Below are 24,629 nucleotides of genomic sequence, written 5' to 3' on the forward strand. Positions count from 1 at the left end.
TGGTCCTCCTCTCTCTGCTTTGAGCTGACAGCCCTAAATGAAGCTATAAACATCTGTAACATCAACAGGAAGCTATTTCTGATAGCTTATCACCTGGTGGAAGTAGGAGCGGCTGATGGAGGTCGATAACTCACATTCACCTCCCACACCCTACACATTTCATAAGACTGAATCCCTCCCAAGCCCTTCTCCCCTTGCACAATGCCTCCTACATTCGTGGGATGCAATGCCTCACAGAGAACATAGCTACTTTCTGCAGGAGAATCAGTTCTCTCTCCCCATTTTTAAGGGGGAAAAACGGTGTGTCAAGAAGACTAAGGAGGGCTTCCCTGGTGGCGCAGTGGTTGGGAGTACGCCTGCCGATGCAGGGGACGCAGGTTCGTGCCCTGGTCCGAGAGGATCCCATGTGCCGCGGAGCGGCTGGGCCTGTGGGCTGTGGCCGCTGGGCCTGCGCGTCCGGAGCCTGTGCTCTGCAACAGGAGAGGCCACGGTGGTGACAGGCCTGCGTACCGCGCAAAAAAAAAAAAGAAGACAGGAAAATTTTTTTCTATCGTTTTTGTTCTCTTTTCATTTTAGTTATTTATTTTTTTATTATTTTTTGATTAAGGAATTTTTGAAAAGGAGAAAAATACTCATTATCCAATCGTCCTAATACATTTTTGCATAACCCCTTTCCTGCATACTTGTGTTTTTTTTTAGTTTCCCAAATTGTTTTCCACATTATAATAAATGAGATTTTAAAACCCTCAATTCTGGTTATGTCACTATCTGCTAACAGCTCTTCAGTGGCTTCCCACTGAATTTAGATCCTGAACAAGATCTACCCTCTTAGCTGTACCTCAGGTACTTTGCTTGCCTTTGTTTCTTCACACTCTTCCAGGCTCTCTCCCACCTCAGGGCATCTGCACACGTGGGTCCCTCTGTGCCCAAAAAGTTTTCACGGCATTTTTTTTTTTTCTTTTTTTGATGGTATGCGGGCCTCTCACTGCTGTGGCCTCTCCCGTTGCAGAGCACAGACTCCGGACGTGCAGGCTCAGCTGCCATGGCTCACGGGCCTAGCCGCTCTGCAGCATGTGGGATCTTCCCGGACCAGGGCATGAACCCGCGTCCCCTGCACTGGCAGGCGGACTCTCAACCACTGCACCACCAGGGAAGCCCTTCACGGCATTTTTAATGGTTGCCTAATATCCCACCTTGCTGATATAACCGTAAGTTCCAAAGCATTCTTTGGAGCATCGTTCAGTTGTTTCCAGTGTTTTTACTATTGGAGACAACACTGTGATGGGTAGCTTTGTACATACTGATTTTGTTGTTGTTGCTTATTTTAGACTATCTCCTTTGGATAAAGTTCCAGGAATGGATATCTAAGTCAAAGGAAAGTGACTTTATGGCCTTTGCATCACACTGACCTTTTGTTTTCAGAACATGCATCCCATTAGCAGTGTTTGAGTGTGCCTATTTCACTACAATCTGGATAGCAATGAATTCTCATGTTTCAGTAATTATATAGTGCTATTTCCATGCGTGTTTTAATTTATTTTTTCCAATCTGTTTATTATTAGTAATAAAATGTTCTACTATTCACTGAACACCAGTATATGAAGTTGCTTCGCTTATACTAGCTCCTTTAATCCTCACAACCACCATATAAGGAAGATACTAAGAATATTGTTTTAAAATGAAGAAACTGAATATTGGGAAGGTTAACTTCCCCAAATTCACAGAATTGTAGTAAATAGCAGAATCAGGATTCAAATGTAGATCTTGTATTATTATCTCAAAAGCCATTTGCTTTATGTATTATTTCTCTACCATCTCTATCTTCCAACTAATTCACGTTCTGCAACAGTGAGTTTTGTAGACACTCAACATACCAGACTTTAGGGTGCAGTGCAGCACCCCAAGTTCATGTGACAACAAATATGGAGCACCTAGCCCATGCCTTTCCAGAGTCAGCAGTCTGTAAATAGGCCTCCAGCGCCTCCCCCCGCCGCCCCACTGCAACCTCCACCACCCCTCCCCTTCCTTTTAGATGCAACTTTTTATTGATTAAAGATCTTCCTCCAAAAACTGAATTTAAAACTAATTGACAGATGCAGTCAAATGCCCACCTCACAGAGTTGTTCAAGATTCAATGAGCCCACATGGGCTCTGTTAACCCACGTGAAACACGCTGCAAATACTAGGCTTTATTATCTTTTTAAAATAACATAGAAGGAAATGGTGACTGACTGCTAATGAGCGCAGGGTTTCTTCTGGGGTGATGAAAATGTTCTAAAATTGTGATGATGGTTGCACACCTCTACAAATATACTAAAAGCCATAGAATTGGGCTTCCCTGGTGGTGCAGTGGTTGAGAGTCCGCCTGCCGATGCAGGGGACACGGGTTCGTGCCCTGGTCCGGGAAGATCTCACATTCCACGGAGCGGCTGGGCCCGTGAGCCATGGCCGCTAAGCCTGCGTGTCCAGAGCCTGTGCTCCGCAACGGGAGAGGCCACAACAGTGAGAGGCCCGCGTACCAGAAAAAAAAAAAAAAAAGCCATAGAATTGTGAATTGTATGGTATGTGAATTCTATCTCAATAAAGCTGATATTTTATCAAATAGCAAGGGCTTTGCTACTGTGGTCACTATGTTATTTCCTCCAAATTGTTCTGCCATTCATTCATTCATGCTACAGATATTTCTTGATAGTTGACAATGCACCTGGCCCTGCACTTAGGATCCAGAGGTAAAGAAGATGGACTTGATCCCTATCCCCATGCAATTGGGGTCATAGACTTCAGACAAGAAATTACACTAAGGTGTGATGAATGCTGTCTCCTGGAAAGTTAAATGGAGCCAGGGAACATATAGCAGAAGGGCTCATCACAGTCTTTGATCAGAGAAGGACTCAGCTCTGACCTAGGGAGTGGGGGGGAGGGCTACAGGCAGAAGAAAGAGCATGAGTAAAATCTCAGTGGGGAGAGAGAGAACTAGTGCATTTGGAAAACTGAAAGCCAGCCAAGATAAAGGGGAGAGAGCGAGAGGGCAGTGAGGAGTGATGAGGCTGAGGGGGTGCATATGGATGGGATCACAGAGGGCCTTGTGGGCCCTGCTAAGAAGTTAGATTTATCCAATGGACGACTGGAACCCATTGAAGGTGCGTTGATAAGCTGAAGAAACGTTAACTGATAATGGCCACTCAGAGTTTGTTTTTTGAAGAAACTCTGGTTGCAATGTAGAGAACAGATTAGAGGGAGAGACAGAGGCAATTAAACAGATTTTTAAAATATGCAAGATGTAGAAGTGGTAGGATTTGGTGATCGAATTACTTGGAATGGAAGTGGGAGGAAGAGAATGGCAAAGTGACTCATAGATTTTCTGATAGGGCCAGTGGGTGGCCAGTGGGGAGGGAGAGGGCAGTGGGGGAGCTGCAGCATGCTTTCTGTGCCTGATGTTGAGTGTGATTACACAGGGGCCCAGTCTGCAGAGTGGTTAAAGACGGGGGCCCTGAAGCCAGACTGACTCTGCTGCTACCTATCTTCTCTGTGACTTGATTTCTTGAAGACAAGAATAACAGTAACTTTCTCAAGTGCTGCTGTGAGGCTTATATGAGTTATATGTGAGGCACTTAAAATATGTCTGTTAAGACTATGGAAGTGTTTACACACAGTTATGACTACAAAAGTATTTATCATTATTATTGCTGTCATACACCCAAGAGGTGAAGGCCACTAAGCAGTTAGATGTGTGTCTATAGATGTCTACAGTTTGAGACGTAGATTTCAGGGGCGTCGGCAAGCAGACAGCACTAAAGCCTTTGGGAGTAGAGTGAGAAGGCAAAGGGCCAGGAGAGAGCCCCGAGGTGCTCCAATATCAGAGGGACAGGTGGAGCCTGCCAAGGACACCCCAAGGGCATGGCAAAGACACAGGAGGTGGGGTGGGAGCGCCCAGGTGCCAAGCCCCAAGGAACATCCTTCTAACTCACTGGGACCTCTGGCTGTCCCCCCGCCACTTTCCTTGTGCAGTCAAGATTGCTCCAGCTAGGTGTTTCCAGGGAACATTGGTGAATTCAGTAAATCAAAATTTTAACATCTATGCCCAGAGTGTATTAGAGGAGGGCACTATTTTTACAAAGCCTGAAATACACCTACTTTTTTTTTTTTTTTTGCGGTATGCGGGCCTCTCACTGTTGTGGCCTCTCCCGTTGCGGAGCACAGGCTCCGGATGCGCAGGCTCAGCGGCCATGGCTCACGGGCCCAGCCGCTCCGCGGCATATGGGATCCTCCTGGACCGGGGCACGAACCTGTGTCCCCTACATCGGCAGGCGGACTCTCAACCACTGCGCCACCAGGGAGGCCCTACACCTACTTATAAAGACAAGAATCCTTTTGTGATGAGGGACATCCCTCTACACTCATCAATTTCAAAAGTTTGGACCTTTGTACATTCAGTATATCCTTTTCTCTATCTGGGCTGGCCTTCTTTGCACACAAATTTTTTTTTCCACTGTTTTTTGTGTCTGTTTTAACTCCCCTTAGATCATTGGCTCTTAAGGAAGTGAAAAATTAAGGACCATGTGATTTATTTATTTGTTGAGTTCCTGTTTATGAGATGTTGCTGCACAGTACTTGAGTCAGGTTCCCAAAAAAAAAAAAAAAAAAAAAGTTACTGATAGTGGCCACGCCCTTCTAATGATGGCAAAATCGTCCTGCTGTTCTAGTCCATTCAACTGATCCATGAGAAATATCTCCTTGTAACATGATCAATTGTCATATGTCAGTTGATAATAATTCTTCACATTTTTCTACAGCATCTTGTAATTTACAGAATATTTTCATATAACATCATCAGAAAATACCTACCTTCAAAGTAGTCACAGATTATTTCCATAATCTGTGAACTTATTATTTCCATTTTAGAGATGAGAAAATCTGAACTTAAAGAAATCAGTTAACTTTCCAAAGGTTGTACAAGGTAAGTGAAGGGCCAAGACTGATAGCTGACAAGAGAGTGGTGCATGGAGTGGGTGGGGGGCAGGGGGCAGTGGGAGCTGTCCATCCTGGAAGCAGGCGCTCAAGGGGTGCATTGTCTGCATTGGATTTAAAAAATAATAAAACCAACTAAAAGCAGTCTACTTTTTGTTATTACCATGCACCAGTGATTCCAAATACTGTCAGAAATACTCCTCCCTGCTGGGCACCGAGAAGCTGGCTTTTTCTATCCTCTAATAAGAAACATTAAGGGAGCAAGTGAACCTCATTTCCAGTCACACAGAGAGATTTTTCTCAGGACTTTGCAAAGCGTTTTACGTTCCAAATCCCTGCCCTTGTTAAAACAGATACATTTCTTTGAGGGTGTTCAGAACATTGCAGAATTATGTTTTCCCAAGAGAAACAGCAACCACCACATGGCCAAACGTCTAGAAGCTCCTCAGCCTATTTAACAGAATTTCCCAAGAATCTTTCTTTCTTTCTTTTTTTTTTTTTTTTTTTTTTTTTTGCGGTACACAGGTCTCTCACTGTTGTGGCCTCTCCCGTTGCGGAGCACAGGCTCCAGACGCGCAGGCTCAGCGGCCATGGCTCACGGGCCCAGTTGCTCCGCGGCATGTGGGATCTTCCCGGACCGGGGCACGAACCTGTGTCCCCTGCATCGGCAGGCGGACTCTCAACCACTGCGCCACCAGGGAAGCCCCCCCCAAGAATCTTTAGAAGAGCAGCACCCATTCACTCATTCAGCAAAATGCACTGAGCAGCTCCTCTGAGAGTGATGTAAGGCAGGAGCCATGGGTGCGGATGAGCAACAAGGAAAGGAGGACAGCTACATCCGCCAGGCCAGTGGGTTGAGGACAACTTCTTCTGCAGGTGAGCTGGAGGGATTTGTCTTAGTGCCCAAGACCTGGGCCTCCTTGGAGTGTATAACTCACTTGCCCTCTGCTTTAGCTGTAAAGATCCAGAATTCTCCCATCCTAACTGAGAAGTGCAGCTGTTTGCTCCAAAATCACAAAGGCTAATTCAGAAGTGGAGAGTCCTAGCTGCTAGCAGCCCAGACCTGAGGGGTTTCTTGGAACCCATCAATACTAATACTCAACGCTCTCAGTGCTAAAACTAGAACAGTCCAGGGCAAATCGGGATGGTTGCTCATCCATCCTTCTATTTGCTGAGATTTTTTAATCATTATTTAGTGCTCATTTTACTTCTGTTGAAATCACTGTGGGTCCCAAGCTTGGGGCATGGAGAGTCTCAACATCTTCATCTTAGCTATGTATCGGAACATGAGCTCCAGGAAGAGCCTAGAGCAGGGCTTCTCGACAGCAGCATTTTGTGCAGGATAATTCTATTTTGTGGGGAGCCTTTCCAGTGCATTGTAGGATGTTTAACAGCATCCCTAGCCTCTACCCACTATATGCCAGTAGCACACACGCACACACACACACACACACACACACACGCCACTCCATTATGACAATCAAAAATGTCTCCAGATATTTTCAGATATCTGGGAAGGGGAGCAAAATTGCTCCCAGCTGAGAGCTACTGCACCAGAGAGATGTCTCTGGCTGCCTAACTAAAAACTGGGGGCTGTTGGGTACAGATCAAAGCTGGAAGAGGAGGTGTCCTCGCTTCAGACTGGGCACAGCTACCCCATTTGCCACATAAAAGACTAATAATGACTATTCTGCACCCTCCTTGGATAAAATCAGAAGCAGAGTTAGGCTGGGGTCTCCCTGTGACAGTCCCGCTTGGGCAGGTGTCCCCTTAAACAAGCTCTTCCCACAGGGCGTTACAAGGATTACTTCCCGTCCTATGGGATGCTCCCTAAGAAAACAAAAGGGAGTTTAAAGAATACTATTCATAAAGTACATTACATTTCGGAGGCGCTGAGAAGTCTCGCCATAAAGAAACCTGTTTAAATTTTTCAACACAGATATATGCTGAGGCCAGACTATCCATTTAAATACCATTGTTAATATCCCAATTGTAAGTTCTTTGGAAACTCTGGTGCCCTCCCTGAGATTTCTGAGAATTTTCAGACGGTTTGTGTTCTTATGTTTGCTTCCAGCTCTGAGTTCAGCCTCCCCCTGAATTGTCCAACGCATTCAGATTGCACCTCTTACCACTTCCCTCTTATTTCTGCTCTATGCTGACCAAGATGTGGATTTCAGTCCCTTGTCCATGATGTCCCCTTCCCCAAAATACCCACACCAGACCTTGGTGTGTTCAACGGGCTTCACTGAGGTTTGTGGTGGTGGAAATGTTTTACATGATTTTAGCCCCCTTTCCCCTCAAAAATGTCCTTGTTGTCTCCCCAACAGCCTCCTCCACCCCCACCCCAACTCTATTCTCACTTTATTGTATAAAACAACTTTGCTCTCTGCTCCTTATTGGCTTTGGACTTGCTTTTGCACTTTCAAAGCCTTGTTAACAGGTGACCACATAATTTATCACCCAAACTATGACACTTTTGCGAATGAAAGTGGACCTAATAATAGTGTCTCTGGGACAACAGTTGTATACAAGGAAAGTCCCCATCATACCAGGTGTGCGGTCACCCTACATCTGTACTATAACAAAGGGCTCTCTGCCCTTGGACTTACCCAGTATCAACAGAAAAAAGGGCAGAGGCTTAGAAATCTTTGTGTTTCCTTTCTGCTTCCTCCTCCCCTCTCCAGTCTCTATGAGTGGAAAGGAGCCATAAAGAATGTGTTTTCTTACTGATGTGAACCATATGCCATCCTCCTTTGAAGACAGAAGTGGCTTCTATCATTTTTGGTTTTAAATGAAAAATTATTTTTCTCCATTACTCTTTACTTATTCATCATTTCCCATACTTATTTGGTCATAGATCTCACCTACTCTCTACATCCCAACATCCATTAACATCTCTCATAACTGGAAGAACACACTTTGGGAAGCTTTAAGCTCAAAGGTAGGGAGGATCATCTACACTGCCACGAAATAATCTTGAGTGATGACAGGATTAGGGTGGAGTGGAGACCAGGAGTCCCCTATAAATGAGGAGAATATCTGGAGATTAACAAATGTGAGCAGTGGGAGTATAGAGAGTGGTGCAGCCAGAGGCATAATCCCCAAAGGACCAGGGGTCCCTGTACTCCCACTGCATGGAGTATGCTGTGGGAAACACTGCCTTAGATCACTGATTCCCAAACTCAGGTGCTGATTTGTGGCACACACCTCATCTCCCCATACTGCCCACCCCCCGCCAACTCCAGACACACTAACATCCTTGATATTCTTTGACCATGTAAAGTATACTTCCACCTCAGGGCCTTTGCACTTGCTGTCCCTTCTGCCTGACATGCTCTTCCCCATTTACCCTCAGGTCTCACTTTCTCACTGCCTTCAGGTCAAATGTCAGCAAGCCTGTACCTGACTATCTAATACAAAATAGCAACCCACTCCCACCTGGTGTTCCCTACCTTCCAGGACTTGCTTAATTTTGGTCCATAGCACATGCTACTATGTGACAGTCTGTGTACTTTCTTGTTTATTTGTTCATTGCCCCCCTCCTAGAAGGTAAGCTCCATGAGAATAAGGTTTTGTCTGTTGGGTTCACTGCTGTATTCCCAGGGTCTAGAATATGGTGGTGTTTAATGCACGTTTTTATTTATTTATTTTTTTAAAGGAATTTTTTGTTGTTGTCTTTGCTGTGCATGGGCTTTCTCTAGTTGTGGCAAGCGGGGCTACTCTTTGTTGCGGTGCGCAGGCTTCTCACTGCAGTGGCTTCTCTTGTTGCAGAGCACAGGCTCTAGGTGCGCGGGCTTCAGTAGTTGTGGCACGCAGGCTCAGTAGTTGGGGCTCGCCGGCTCTAGAGCACAGGCTCAGTAGTTGTGGTGCACGGGCTTAGTTGCTCCGTGGCATGTGTCTAGGACCAGGGCTCGAACCCGTGTCCCCTGCCTTGGCAGGTGGATTCTTAACCACTGTGCCACCAGGGGAGCCCTAATGCATGTTTTTAAATGAAGGAAAGAAGGAATGAATCCGTTGCAAAGTTCCAGACATCTTCCGAAGTTCCCACGGAACAGACACTGGTTGGTGGTGACATGTACTCACTTCCACCGGGTGCTCCTTCCCCAGCTCCTGTCCCGGGTGGCCCCGCATTCTCTGCATTCACTCCCTCAGGAAGAAGACTTTACATGTACTTGCAGCTCCCCCATGCCTCCTCCCCCCACACTTGGTACATAGTCCGGCAAAGCTGCTGTGAAGACACAGACACAGCAGTCAGCCATTCACGTCTCCAGACGTGAGTGTGACTCATGAATTAACCTCTACAGGGTGTCAATTCCTGACAGGGCAGAACAAGAGAGACAAAATCCAGAAGCTGGTCCTTGAGTGGTGCAAGCCCCACTCCTCAGCCCTTGCCTCAGAAGGGCAGAGGCGAGAAAGGGCTCCTCTGTTGGCCAGTCTCTCTCAGGAACCTACTTCCGGGGCTCAGGGTGGCTGGAATGATTGTGTCCCTTGTCTCTCAGATGTCACTCCTTTCCATTATAACTGCACTTTGTTTCCAATAAATTAGAAGAAATACCCAGTCGTTTACCTCCATCAGAATATGGTTTATGCATTTTAAACACACACACACACACACACACACACACACACACACATCTAAAGGAAAAGCCGTTTCAGGATCCAGCTGGGGCACAGGTATGACTCTCCTCTCTGAAACATCTCACTGGCTTCCCATCAGTGGAATACAATGGAGGCATATTCCACTTGGTCTGGTGATGTCCTTCTGGGATGATCGAAAGGGGGTACGTTGGCATAGACAGCGAAGTCATCCTTTTTCCTGGGGGCCAAGTTGATCACGTTGGAATATATGGCATCAGCATGGCAGGAAAGCTCCTTTAGAGATAGGACACAGGTTAGAGGCACCAGCCACTTCTAAAGATAAAACCAGCTACTGGGGCCCCTATAGGACAGCAAGTGGAACATTGGGTTCTTGCTGAGCAAGCCCTAGATCTGCCTTGATTTTCAAAAGCATTTCTTTCAGGGCTGTTCTCTTCCTCATCACCACCACCCCTGTATGGGGTCTACCTAGGAACAGCATGAAATCCTGGCAGAGATAACCAGGAGCCCCTCTAGGTATGACTCCACTATTTCCTTACCAAGGATTTGTGGAGAAGGTTGGTCTGATGCTTCAGTTGTTTCTTAGATAGTCCTAGAAAAATTAATAAATTCAGAGTCAGCCTGAGCTGGGGTAGTAACCATCTTTCCTTGATTGATTACTGGGCTTAAGGTTGGACTTCAGAATGCAAAATCCACCGTGTTCAACCCATTGGGCCTCTGAGACTGAGCTAAGTGCCCAGGAAGAGGCAGGGGGAGTAAGCACTGTTGGTATACTTTATAATTTTGGTTAGTATTTAGATGAGTTTGGCATCAATATTTTTTTTTTAACAAACCCTCCCTGTGATTCTTATACATGCTAACATTTTTTTTTTTTTTTTTTTTTTTTTTTTTTGCGGTACGCAGGCCTCTCACTGCTGTGGCCTCTCCCACTGCAGAGCACAGGCTCTGGACGCGCAGGCTCAGCGGCCATGGCTCACGGGCCCAGCCACTCCGCGGCATGTGGGATCTTCCCGGACCGGGGCACGAACCCATGTCCCCTGCATCGGCAGGCGGACTCTCAACCACTGCACCACGAGGGAAGCCCCTGGCATCAATATTTATTTTAGTTGATGCATATAAACCATGTCTATACAGATTGCTTATGTATGGCTTTTAGCTTAAAGAATTTGTACCATAAATAAATCTTGTTGCTATGTGCTGAGTCCCTGGCAACTCCAGAGAACAGACCCTATAGCCTGCCCTCTTCTACCCTCCCCCAAGTCTGCCCCATAGGAAAGACACCCCATCTCTGCCCTTGGTTTCTCCTCTTTCCTGGTTCCCAGCTCCAGGGCCAGCCATTCAACTCACTCTCATGCCTCCATTTCTTCAGAGTCATGGACAAGAGCCCCACCAGCAGCAAAATGAGGGCCACGACACCGATGGAGCTAGAAACAGCTGTGGCTGCTGTGCCTAACCTGAGGGAAGCAAACAAGACAATGAAGATGCTTCAGCTGCCCTGGCTGGCTATGGTGATCATCCACAAAATTGCCCTGGGGCCTCCCCACTTCTGTGGGAGCTCTCTCACCTCTGGGCTTCCACATCCCCAATAGCCAACCATCTCCTGCCCCCATTTTGAGCCTCTCTCCTCTGCCCCAGCCTCCATGGCCATGGTCCCACCGACACCAGTCCGCAAATGGGGGCCAAGCAGACCGTCTTCCAAGATCCCTGATACTCCTGCATGGGCCAGCCCTTCTCTCACCCACCTGCTGAGTTCTTTAGGGCCAGTGCCTATCTTCAGGGTGGTGATGTTCTCTGAAGAAAGGGATAGAGAAGAAAAAGAAAGGAAATTTGAGAGTAATTCTTTTTGTTTTGTTTTGTTTTGCTAGTTATTTCTGAGATATACATTTTAAAGTAATAACTAGAATTATGACTTATAACATTATACCAGAACATATAAGATGTTTAGAAATTTCATGTAATGTCTGAAACATTTATATTAACATATCTCTATACAAATAACCCAAAGAAGGTTTAGTATTACTTGTTTATTTCTGTTTGTTTGTTTGTTTTTTATACTGCAGGTTCTTATTAGTCATCAATTTTATACACATCAGTGTATACATGTCAATCCCAATCGCCCAATTCAGCACACCCTATCCCCACCCCACCGCGGTTTTCCCCCCTTGGTGTCCATACGTTTGTTCTCTACATCTGTGTCTCAACTTCTGCCCTGCAAAGCGGTTCATCTGTACCATTTTTCTAGGTTCCCCATACATGCGTTAATATACGATATTTGTTTTTCTCTTTCTGCCTCACTTCACTCTGTATGACAGTCTCTAGATCCATCCATGTCTCAACAAATGACTCAATTTCATTCCTTCTTATGGCTGAGTAATATTCCATTGTATATATGCACCACATCTTTATCCATTCATCTGTCGATGAGCATTTAGGTTGCTTCCATGACCTGGTTATTGTAAACAGTGCTGCAATGAACATTGTGGTGCATGTGTCTTTTTGGATTATGGTTTTCTCTGGGTATATGCCCAGTAGTGGGATAGCTGGATCATATGGTAATTCTATTTTTAGTTTTTTAAGGAACCTCCATACTGTTCTCCATAGTGGCTGTATCAATTTACATTCCCACCAATAGTGCAAGAGGGTTCCCTTTTCTCCACACCCTCTCCAGCATTTGTTGTTTGTAGATTTTCTGATGATGCCCATTCTAACTGGTGTGAGGTGATACCTCATTGTGGTTTTGATTTGCATTTCTCTAATAATTAGTAATGTTGAGCACCTTTTCATGTGCTTCTTGGCCATCTGTATGTCTTCTTTGGAGAAATGTCTATTTAGGTCTTCTGCCCATTTTTGGATTGGGTTGTTTGTTTCTTTAATATTGAGCTGCATGAGCTGTTTATATATTTTGGAGATTAATCCTTTGTCCGTTGATTCGTTTGCAAATATTTTCTCCCATTCTGAGGGTTGTCTTTTCATCTTGTTTATGGTTTCGTTTGCTGTGCAAAAGCTTTGAACTTTCATTAGGTCCCAATTGTTTATTTTTGTTTTTATTTCCATTACTCTAGGAGGTGGATCGAAAAAGATCTTGCTGTGATTTATGTCAGAGAGTGTTCTTCCTATGTTTTCCTCTAAGAGTTTTATAGTGTCCAGTCTTACATTTAGGTGTCGAATCCATTTGGAGTTTATTTTTGTGTATGGTGTTAGGGAGTGTCCTAATTTCATTCCTTTACATGTAGCTGTCCAGTTTTCCCAGCACCACTTACTGAAGAGACTGTCTTTTCTCCATTGTATATCCTTGCCTCCTTTGTCATAGATTAGTTGACCATAGGTGCATGGGTTTATCTCTGGGCTTTCTATCTTGTTCCATTGATCTATGTTTCTGTTTTTGTGCCAGTACCATATTGTCTTGATTCCTGTAGCTTTGTATTATAGTCTGAAGTCAGGGAGTCTGATTCCTCCAGCTCCTTTTTTTCTCCCTCAAGACTGCTTTGGCTATTCAGGGTCTTTTGTGTCTCCATACAAATTTTAAGATGATTTGTTCTAGTTCCATAAAAAATGCCATTGGTAATTTGATAGGGATTGCATTGAATCTGTAGATTGTTTTGGGTATTATAGTCATTATCACAATATTGATTCTTCCAATCCAAAAACATGGTATATCTCTCCATCTGCTGGTATCATCTTTAATTTCTTTCATCAGTGTCTTATAGTTTTCTGCATACAGGTCTTTTGTCTTCCTAGGTAGGTTTATTCCTAGGTATTTTATTCTTCTTGTTGCAATGGTAAATGGGAGTGTTTCCCTAATTTCTCTTTCAGATTTTTCATCATTAGTGTATAGGAATGCAAGAGATTTCTGTGCATTAATTTTGTATCCTGCAACTTTACCAAATTCATTGATTAGCTCTAGTAGTTTTCTGGTGGCATTTTTAGGATTCTCTACGTATAGTATCATGTCATCTGCAAACAGTGACAGTTTTACTTCTTCTTTTCCAATTTGTATTCCTTTTATTTCTTTTTCTTCTCTGATTTCCTTGGCTAGGACTTCCAAAACTATGTTGAATAATAGTGGTGAGAGTGGACATCCTTGTCTTGTTCCTGATCTTAGAGGAAATGCTTTCAGTTTTTCCCCATTGAGAATGATGTTTGCTGTGGGTTTGTCATATATGGCCTTTATTATGTTGAGCTAGGTTCCCTCTATGCCCACTTTCTGGAGAGTTTTTATCATAAATGGGTCTTGAATTTTGTCAAAAGCTTTTTCTGCATCTATTGAGATGATCATATGGTTTTATTCTTCAATTTGTTAATATGGGGTATCACATTGATTGATTTGTGTATATTGAAGAATCCTTGCATTCCTGGAGTAAACCCCACTTGATCATGGTGTATGATCCTTTTAATGTGCTGTTGGATTCTGTTTGCTAGTATTTTATTGAGGATTTTTGCATCTATATTCATCAGTGATATTGGTCTGTAATTTTCTTTTTTTGTAGTATCTTTGTCTGGTTTTGGTATCAGGGTGATGGTGGCCTCATAGAATGAATTTGGGAGTGTTCCTTACTCTGCAATTTTTTGGAAGAGTTTGAGAAGGATGGGTGTTAGCTCTTCTCTAAATGTTTGATAGAATTCACCTGTGAAGCCATCTGGTCCTGCACTTTTGTTTGCTGGAAGTTTTTTGTTTTTTGTTTTTTGTTTTTTGTTTTTTTTGCGGTACGCAGGCCTCTCACTGTTGTGGCCTCTCCCCTTGTGGAGCACAGGCTCTGGACACGCAGGCTCATTGGCCATTGCTCACGGGCCCTGCCACTCCGTGGCATGTAGGATCTTCCTGGACTGGAGCACGAACCCGCGTCCCCTGCATCAGCAGGCAGACTCTCAACCCCTGCGCCACCAGGGAAGCCCTGTTGGAAGATTTTTAATCACAGTTTCAATTTCATTACTTGTGATTGGTCTGTTCATATTTTCTGTTTCTTCCTGGTTCAGTCTTGGAAGGTTATACCTTTCTAAGAATTTGCCCATTTCTTCCAGGTTGTCCATTTTATTGGCATAGAGTTGCTAGTAGTAGTCTCTTAGGATGCTTTGTATTTCTGCGGTGTCTGTTGTAACTTCTCCTTTTTCATTTCTAATTTTATTGATTTGAGTCCTCTCCCTCTTTTTCTTGATGAGTCTGGCTAATGGTTTATCAATTTTGTTTATCTTCTCAAAGAACCAGCTTTTAGTTTTATTGATCTTTGCTATTGTTTTCTTTGTTTCTATTTCATTTATTTCTGCTCTGATCTTTATGATTTCTTTCCTCCTGCTAACTTTGGGTTTTGTTTGTTCTTCTTTCTCTAGTTCCTTTAGGCGTAAGGTTAGATTGTTTATTTGAGATTTCTGTCATTTCTTGCGGTAGGCTTGTATAGCTTTAAAATTCCCTCTTAGAACTGTTTTTGCTGCATCCCATAGGTTTTGGATCATCATGTTTCCATTGTTATTTGTCTCTAGGTATTTTTTGATTTCCTCTTTGATTTCTTCAGTGAGCTCTTGGTTATTTAGTAACGTATTGTTTAGCCTCCATGTGTTTGTGTTTTTTATGTTTTTTTCCTGTAATTGATTTCTAATCTCATAGTGTTGTGGTCAGAAAAGATGCTTGATATGATTTCAATTTTCTTAAATTTACTGAGGCTTGAATTGTGACCCAAGATGTGATCTATCCTGGAGAATGTTCCATATGCACTTGAGAAGAAAGTGTAATCTGCTGTTTTTGGATGGAATGTCCTATAAATATCAATTAAATCTATCTGGTCTATTGTGTTATTTAAAGCTTCTGTTTCCTTATTATTTTCATTTTGGATGAGCTGTCCATTGGTGTAAGTGAGGTGTTAAAGTCCCCCACTGTTATTGTGTTACTGTCGATTTCCTCTTTTATAGCTGTTAGCTGTTGTCTTATGTATTGAGGTGCTCCTATGTTGGGTGCATATATATTTATAATTGTTATATCTTCTTCTTGGATTGATCCCTTTATCATTATGTAGTGTCCTTCCTTGTCTCTTGTAACATTCTATATTTTAAAGTCTATTTTACCTGGTATGAGTATAGTTACTCCAACTTTCTTTGGATTTCCATTTGCATGGACTATCTTTTTTCATCCCCTCACTTTCAGTCTGTATGTGTCCCTAGGTCTGAAGTGGGTCTCTTGTAGACAGCATATAGATGGGTCTTGGTTTTGTATGCATTCAGTGAGCCTGTGTCTTTTGGTTGGAACATTTAATCCATTCACGTTTAAGGTAATTATCGATATATATGTTACTACTACCACTTTATTAATTGTTATGGTTTGCTTTTGTAGGTCCTTTTCTTTTCTTGTGTTTCCCACTTAGAGAAGTTCCTTAACATTTGTTGTAGACCTGGTTTGGTGGTGCTGAATTCTCTTAGCTTTTGCTTGTCTGTAAAGCTTTTGATTTCTCCATTGAATCTGAATGAGATCCTTGCTGGGTAGGGCAATCTTGGTTGTAGGTTCTTCCCTTTCATCACTTTAAGTATATCATGCCACTCCCTTCTGGCTTGTAGAGTTTCTGCTGAGAAATCAGATGTTAACCTTGTGGGAGTTCCCTTGTATGTTATTTGTCATTTTTCCCTTGCTGCTTTCAATAATTTTTCTTTGTCTTTAATTTTTGCCACTTTGATTACTATGTGTCTCGGCGTGTTTCTCCTTGGGTTGATCCTGTATGGGACTCACTGTGCTTCCTGGACTTGGGTGGCTATTTCCTTTCCCATGTTAGGGAAGTTTTCGACTATAATCTCTTCAAATATTTTCTCTGGTCCTTTCTCTCTCTCTTCTCCTTCTGGGACCCCTATAATGCGAATGTTGTTGTGTTTAATGTTGTCCCAGAGGTCTCTTAGGCTGTCTTCATTTCTTTTCATCCTTTTTTCTTTATTCTGTTCCACAGCAGTGAATTCAGCCATTCTGTCTTCCAGGTCACTTATCCGTTCTTCTGCCTCAATTATTCTGCTATTGATTCCTTCTAGTGTAGTTTTCATTTCAGTTATTATATTGTTCATCTCTCTTTGTTTGTTCTTTAATTCTTCTAGGTCTTTGTTAAACGTTTCTTGTATCTTCTCGATCTTTGCCTCCATTCTTTTTCTGAGGTCCTGGATCATCTTCACTATCATTATTCTGAATTCTTTTTCTGGAAGATTGTCTATCTCCACTTCATTTAGTTGTATTTCTGAGGTTTTATCTTGTTCCTTCATCTGGTACATAGCCCTCTGCATTTTTGTCTTGTCTATCTTTCTGTGAATGTGGTTTTTGTTCCACAGGCTGCAGGACTGTAGTTCTTCTTGCCTCTGCTGTCTGTCCTCTGGTGGATGAGGCTATCTAAGAGGTTTGTGCAAGTTTCCTGATGGGAGGGACTGGTGGTGGGTAGAGCTGGCTGTTGCTCTGGTGGGCAGAGCTCAGTAAAACTTTAATCTGCTTGACTGCTGATGGGTGGGGCTGGGTTCCCTCCCTGTTGGTTGTTTGGCCTGAGGCAACCCAACACTGGTGTCTACCTGTGCTCTTTGGTGGGACTAATGGCAGACTCTGGGAGGGTTCACGTCAAGGAGTAGTTTCCAGAACTTCTGCTGCCAGTGTCCTTGTTCCCACAGTGAGCCACAGCCCCCACCCCCCGCCTCTGCAGGAGACCCTCCAACACCAGCAGGTAGGTCTAGTTCAGTCTCCCCTGGGGTCACTGCTCCTTCCCCTGGGTCCTGATGCACACACTTTGTGTGTGCCCTCCAAGAGTGGAGTTTCTGTTTCCCCCAGTCCTGTCGAAGTCCTGAAGTCAATTCCCACTAGGCTTCAAAGTCTGATTCTCTAGGAATTCCTCCTCCTGTTGCTGGACCCCTAGGTTGGGAAGCCTGACGTGGGGCTCAGACCCTTCACTCCAGTGGGTGGACTTCTGTGGTATAAGTGTTCTCCAGTCTGTGAGTCACCCACCCACCAGTTATGGGGTTTGATTTTACTGTGATTGTGCCCCTCCTACCATCTCATTATGGCTTCTCCTTTGTCTTTGGATGTGGGGTATCTTTACTGGTGAGTTCCAGTGTCTTCCTGTTGATGATTGTCCAGCAGCTAGTTGTGATTCTGGTATTCTCGCAAGAGGAAGTGAGAGCCGAGAATAATTCTTTAACACATGCCATAGACTGAATGTTTGTGTGCTGCCAAAATTCATATGTCAAATCCTAACCCCAAGGTGATGGTATTTGGAGGTGGGGTCTTTGGGAGGTGATTAGGTCAAGAGGGTGGAGCCCTCATGCCTGAGATTACTTCTTTTATAGAAGACCCCAGAGGGTCTCCTCATGCCCTTCCAACCTGTGAGGACACAGCAAGAAGACAGCCATCTAAGAACAAGAAGTGGGCTCTCACCAGACACTGAATGTGCTAGTGCCTTAATCTTGGACCTTCCAGCATCCAGAACTATGAGAAATAAATGTCTATTGTTTATAAATCACCCAGTCAAATAGTAATTTGTTATAGCAGCCCAAACTGACCAAGACAACACATATAAAAATGAGCTCTACAGGATCCTAAGCAGTAATATTAGCTGCCTTACCTTGGGGACTTAATATATGCCAGGCACATTCATTACCTTATTTAAGCTTCATAAACAGGCAATAAGGTAGGAACAATTATTATTCCCACCTTACAGTAAGGAAACCAACTCTCAGGGATCAGACTTGCTCAAGGTCATAGAGCTAGATAGTGGCAGATATCAGACTTGAACCTACATCTCTCCAACTTTAAATTGTGTGTTTATGAATACTACACTTTGTTGCCACTGTGCCATCATTTTACTCTTGAGTTTGCCATTCTTACAAAGGAGTAAGTGTTACCAGACATGACAGGATATCCAGAAAAAAGACAACCAGGAGGGTGCAGGTGATCCGTCCCCAGGGAGGGGCATGTGAGGGGGTGAGGAGTGGTCAGGATACCAGCTAACTGGGCTGGAACTAGGCAGAGGTGGCAGCTGTGAGAGCCTGCCCATGCTTAAGTGAGGAGGTGATGGTGATATTATCCACACTGAAAAATGTTCTTCTACATCAAGGGATGAAGACTCCAAGCCCATCCCCTATCCAGCCACAGTCTGTCCCTGGATTTTCGGGGTTAGAAGGAATCTTAAAACATTTCTAACCCAACCCCCTTTCTGTATAGATCTTTAGGGTCAGCCACTGGCCCCTGCTGAGTGCTGGAGCCAGGACTGGAGTTTTCAATTCTAAACCCGAAGCGCTCTTGCCTACACTCGGGCCTCTTTCTATTCCTTCCCTCTTAAAATGGAGGTGCGTGATTCAGCCCCTATAGCAGGTGGCACATTCCAGACACATCTTGGGAGCTGACTACTCAGACACCCGAATGCAGAGACTGCTGCTAGGGTGGGGTGGAGGGAACCTAGTGGATCACTAGGGCAATCTAATACCCACTGACGATACATAATATCTGAAAGTGGAAGTACCAAGAATTACAGCCTCTTGGGGCACTAAGGCCAGTTGGAATTGTGTCAAGCACCTCGATGGCTCACTTCCTCTCTGCCTTCTTTCAAGTAAGATAGCTGACCTCACTAAGTTTTTCTTTAACAGCCCCTGCCCAACTTCTGGGCAAAGGGTAGGGAGGGGACTTGGAAACCAGATCTTTCTAGTGCCCATGGAATTACCCAAGATGAGGTACCAAGTCACAGGGCTTGGTGTTTGGAGCCGTGGAATAGGGTGAGATGTCACACAAAAGCCTGGAGCAATGAGATGGGAACCTGGGGCTCCAGCTGGGGGTTGCTGGCCGGGGGTTGCTGAGAACAGGGCATACCTGTTCTCAGCAAGGATGACAGACAGCATGAGGGTGTCCACCTAGGGTCAGAAAGACAAGGGCCTATCCTGAAAAAGCAGAGGAGGGTTGGTGGGGGTGAGGAAAACAAGCATGAAGGATGATATCATGAAAGAGCCTGAGCTTTAGGGTCCCGTGACCTGGTCTCAGGTACTTCTAACTGTGTGATCTTAAGACAGTCACATAATCTCTCTGAGCTACATTTTCTGCATCTGTGAGATGGACATAGTATTCAACCCATAGGGTTTTTAAAGAACTAAATGGTGAGACAATTATTTAACAGTAATTAGTAGTCACTTTGCCCAGGGCTCACTTTCAGCTAATCTTACCCAAGCTGAACAACTGTGTGGTGTTGTCTAAGATGTCACCACTGGCTCTGGAATCCTGGAACCTATAGTTGGTCCAATTCATCTTGCCAAGGGGTCTAACCAGAGGGTTCTTGTCCCATGTACCGAGGTTCCCAGGATAGGTGGTCCTCATTAGCTGGAAGCAGAGTTTCTCAGAGGTACTTAGCAGCCGGCAGACACAAGCCCAGGGAACTGGCACTTCTCTTCTCCTCCCTGTCTTTCATCCCTCCACAGGAACCTGTTGGGTGCAGAGAATGTTAGACTGTCACTGCTGGAAAGGAGGGCCTCAAAAGGCATTGAGATAGCATTTCCCTCTTAAAGAAGCCATCTTCAGATTGGCCTTCCCCAAGCACATGGTCCAAAGTTGGCTTCCCAACCTCTCTGCCACATCACCCTCTGATCTCTTAATTAGTATGTGAATTAACCTCAACCATTTATTTGTTTGCTTGTTTATTGTCAGTTTCTCATCACATGAACGTAAGCTCCACAACAACAGGAACCTTCTCATCACTGTATCCCCAAGGCCTAGAATAGTGCCTCACCAACAAATAGGTTCAACATACACTCGTTGAGTGAATGAATGAATAAATGCCAAAAACTCCTTCAGAGCACCCTGACCATGTTCTGTCAGAACTGTGGGGAGTCTCCACCACAGGATTTGAATCCTTTAGTTGATGACAAACCTTTATCCTTTGAAGGAGAAGTCGATTTTAAAAAGCCCACAGTCGGGCTTCCCTGGTTGCACAGTGGTTGAGAGTCCGCCTGCCGATACAGGGGACACGGGTTCGTGCCCCGATCCGGGAAGATCCCACATGCCGTGGAGCGGCTGGGCCCATGAGCCATGGCCGCTGAGCCTGCGTGTCCGGAGCCTGTGCTCCGCAGCGGGAGAGGCCACAACAGTGAGGGGCCCGAAAAAAAAAAAAAAAAAGCCCACAGTCATCTGAACCAACCAAATTGTGTGACAATTAGGTGACAATTGATCTGGGAAGTGCCAATTGTGGAAATAGAGGCATTATGCCAACCGAACACCAAGAGCAATGTCCTGGAAGAGCCTGGAGGAGGATGCTACACCTGGGCACACAGGGAGCCCTGGGGAAGAGAGTGAGGATGACGTAGCCCTGCGAGCCACCATCAGAGGCACATGTATCCTGCCTGGGCCTCCAGCCCCTGCTTCGGGTGGGAAGTGAGGAGAGAGGTGTGTTTAGGACCACATGAAAGAGGATCTATCATCCTCTGTCCCCCACTCACTGCCACATCCCCACAAAGAGATTTGCAGGAACTGTCAGGAAATCCCCTAACAAGGCGAGAGTGGAACCCAGAGCCCAGATGACATAGATGAGTCACTAAGCCCCCCTGGAGTCTGTTTCCCTATTTATGAAACAGGGCAAGAGTGAAAAGAATAAGGTATGACTCTAAAAATGACCAGTTCTTTTCACAAATGTATCTCGTCCCTTTCTAGTGTCCTCTTTGCATATGCCCCCGTGTACATTGTGTAATTTTTCTGATAACCATTCTATTGCTCAAGCAATTCTAAGAACTCGTTTATGGAGTATAGCCTTTGTAAGTGTTAAGAATTGTTTTTATTTTTAATTTTGGAAGAAGGAGGGAATGTCATAATTTTTTCAGTTTGGGGCTTCTAAAAGTTTTTATTTTATTAGATAACATTCATATGGTTTCAAACTTAAAAGGTACGGAAGGATAATCCTTGAAAAACTGCTTTTCTACCCTTCACCCCAAGCAGCTAGTTCCTCTCCCTGGAAGCAACCAGCATTCCCAGTTTACTGTATACCTTATGTATACATGAGCAAACACACAGACACACAGGCATATAGACACACACACACGATACAGCTTTTTCCCCTGTGGATGACAGCACACTATATATATTGATGTGTCCCTTCCCTTTTTACTTAATATACTTTGGAGTTAATTTGTAATCAATATGTATAGAACTTTCTCATTCTTTTTTTTCAGCTGCCAGGTGTTCTATTCCATGGAAGCCCATGGTTTATTGAACTGGTCTCCTAGTTGTGGGCACTAAGATTTTGTTTCCAATTTTTACTCTTCAAAGGATGATGCAATTATTAAACGTATTCAAACATCATTTGCCCATGTGTGAATATACATGTAGAATTAGGGGAAGGCTTGTTAAAGTAGCTTTGCAATCCAAATTTTAAGAAGTCAGTGTTACTTTTTAAAACTCCAAAAATGTAGTGCTACCCAATTGACTACCCAAATAATTAACAAGATTTCCCTCCACACGGCCTTAGGCTATTTCCAAACATCAAACTGCTCCTAAAAGAACAAAGATCTGAGACCACTGAGGGTATTCAACAGAAATGCGTCACCTCTGGAGGTTGCCTTCTGTAAGAATCCAAATGCCATCCGCAGCAGCAGCACTAGAAGAAGTGGAGTGTTTTCCGAGGTGACTGTGAGGGTGGGATAACTCTCAATGACACAGATATTTCCAAGTATTTCAAACAAGATTTACTGAGTCCCAATCCATAGTCTGCTTAAAATAAGGTTGAACAGGGAACGGCCTTGCCATCAAGAAACCGATGGTCTAAGGCGGCAGGCAGTTCTCAAAGTGTGGTCTAGGGACCTCCTGGGGGCTCCAGAGATCCTTTCAGAGATTTGGTGAGGTCAAGACTCTTTCATAACAGTGCTAAGATGCTAGTTGCCATTTTCACTCTCTGCCTTTCTCAAGGTCCAGTGGAGTTTCCCAAAGGCTAGGTGATGTGTGATATGGCAACAGACTGAATGCAGAAGCAGATCTGAGAATCTAGCTCTCTTTCATCAAACCAGGTATTAATAATGAGATTGGCAAAAACGTAAAGCAGCACCTTTCTTCTCACTAAATTTTTCATGATTTGGAAAATATGGTTATTTTTTATAAAAGCATGTTAATTATATTAATATATAATAGTTATAGTACCATTTAAAAATTAATTACATATCTTTAAATTGTCTTAGTTTTAATTCCTAATATGGTAAATATAAACAGATATAGCCTACATAAGCAATAGCTCTTTGGGTTCCTTAATAATTTTTTTAAATTAATTAATTAATTTATTTTGGGCTGCGTTGGGTCTTCGTTGCTGCGCCTGGACTACCTCTAGTTGCTGCGAGCAGGGGCTACTCTTCGTTGCAGTGCGCGGGCTTCTCATTGCTGCGGCTTCTTTTGTTGCAGGGCATGGGCTCTAGGCGTGCGGGCTTCAGTAGTTGCGATGCGTGGGCTCAGCAGTTGTGGCTCGCGGTCTCTAGAGCGCAGGCTCTGTAGTTGTGGTGCAAGGGCTTAGTTGCTCCACGGCATGTGGGATCTTCCTGGACCAGGGATCAAACCCATGTCCCCTGCATTGGCAGGCAGATTCTTAACCACCGCGCCACCAGGGAAGTCCTCCTTAATAATTTTTAAGAGTATAAGGGGGCGCTGAGATCAAAAAATTTGAGAACTGCTGAGCTAAGTAATTTCTTCACCACAGGGTAGGTGAGGGGCACTTCACCAAGGGTGTAATCAAGGAGCACAAACCAAAAGATGCAGGAGAAACAGAAATGGGCATCTCAAATAGCAGTATATGTCAAGGAGAACAGGTAATCTCTTGGAAGAGAGAACTCTCTGGGGCTTCCTGGCTGGCAACATGGCAGCTGTGTAGACAGGCTCTGCCAGAGAGGACAGAGCCCAGATGTGGGGGAACAGGCTCTGAGGTGGAGGGAGTGGGGAGAGGAAGCAGAAATCCTGTGCCAGACCAAGCTGCTGACTGCCTCCCCCTTGGATTCCAAGGGTCACCTGCCCTGCCCCCAAACAAATCCACCCTGGCTGCTGGTGCCTAAAATTCCAATGAAGTGTTTCATTCTCTTGACCAAAAGGCAAATTCAATCCCAAGCAATGCCAAGTGTTCAAGCCTACACGAATATGGTTACTTAGATGCATTAGAAGGTTGCATTTTATTAAAACAAGAGTGTGTATCAATGGCAGGGTGGGGTGGTTGGGGGCAGGGACTGGGGAATAGGTATGGAGACCAAAAAATATTAAATATATAGATCATAAGAGCTAGGCATGGACCCATGATGGCAGAACACCACCAACAGATGAGTTTGATCAAGCTAATTCTGGGCAACTAAAATCAAAGAAAAAAATCCAATCCAGCCAAATTGTTTTTAGTGTTTGGTATGTATCCAACAGTATAAGGCAGGCTGCTGGGGTAGAGAGGAATTAGACATGAGCCCTGGGCTCAGAGAGTGGTATCCCCTGTCCTCCCAGTCCAATCTGGCAGAAAAGGTCTCCACTGACCCCCAACAGCTGTAAGAAAAGGCAGGTGTGTGGTCAGTGCTAAAATGATGTACCAACAAAGGGCTATTCATCCAACAAAAGACAAAACATTTCTAACTTGGGCAATGAGGGAAGGCTGCATGGAGGAGGTGTCATTTGTGCTGATTCTAGACGATAGGAAGCCTTTCTATAGGCAGTGCTGAGACTCTGGACATACCAGGGTGCTAGGAGCAAAGGCAGGACAGTTGGAACATGCAGTCACTTTTCCCTCGGTGAACATCTGAAATCACGCATAAGAGGAGGAATCCTGGACACCTGAGGATGAAGGGAAGCTGTCACGTAGGATGGCGGAAGGAAGGAGGGACAGAACCTGGGGAAACAGGGTGTGGGAAAGACAGTTCACAAACGAGACCTCAAGAGCCCCATGTGGACCGAGATCACACCTGATCTGACTTATACCAGCCCATAGGCCAGTACCTGGAATGTAGCAGGCCCACAGTAAATGCTTAATGAGTGAGTGAAAGGTTGGACACACTCCTTTTTTCCAGGCTGGCCACAAATGTACTGTTGTAATCAAGAGGGGCCATCAGGAAAAGAGTGGGGAGGATGTTCAACCAAACTTCCT

General features: G+C 44.4%; 1 protein-coding gene across 1 annotated transcript in view; it reads right to left on the minus strand.

Annotated features, from left to right (window-relative positions):
* Positions 1–9,469: 9,469 nt before the first annotated feature.
* LOC309800318 (uncharacterized protein) overlaps positions 9,470–24,629 on the minus strand; it is a 28,774-nt gene continuing 13,614 nt past the window's right edge. Inside the window, exons 2-6 of the mRNA XM_082614381.1 lie at positions 19,717–19,972; positions 11,307–11,355; positions 10,912–11,018; positions 10,104–10,156; positions 9,470–9,840 (exon numbers count right to left, since the gene is read on the minus strand). Coding sequence (XP_082470507.1) covers positions 9,682–9,840; positions 10,104–10,156; positions 10,912–11,018; positions 11,307–11,355; positions 19,717–19,867 — 519 coding nt within the window. The 5' untranslated portion in view covers positions 19,868–19,972 and the 3' untranslated portion in view covers positions 9,470–9,681. The remainder of the gene's footprint in view (positions 9,841–10,103; positions 10,157–10,911; positions 11,019–11,306; positions 11,356–19,716; positions 19,973–24,629) is intronic.

The sequence above is a fragment of the Mesoplodon mirus genome (assembly GCF_964341445.2).
Source record: "Mesoplodon mirus genome assembly, chromosome: 3".
Lineage (NCBI taxonomy): Eukaryota > Metazoa > Chordata > Mammalia > Artiodactyla > Ziphiidae > Mesoplodon > Mesoplodon mirus.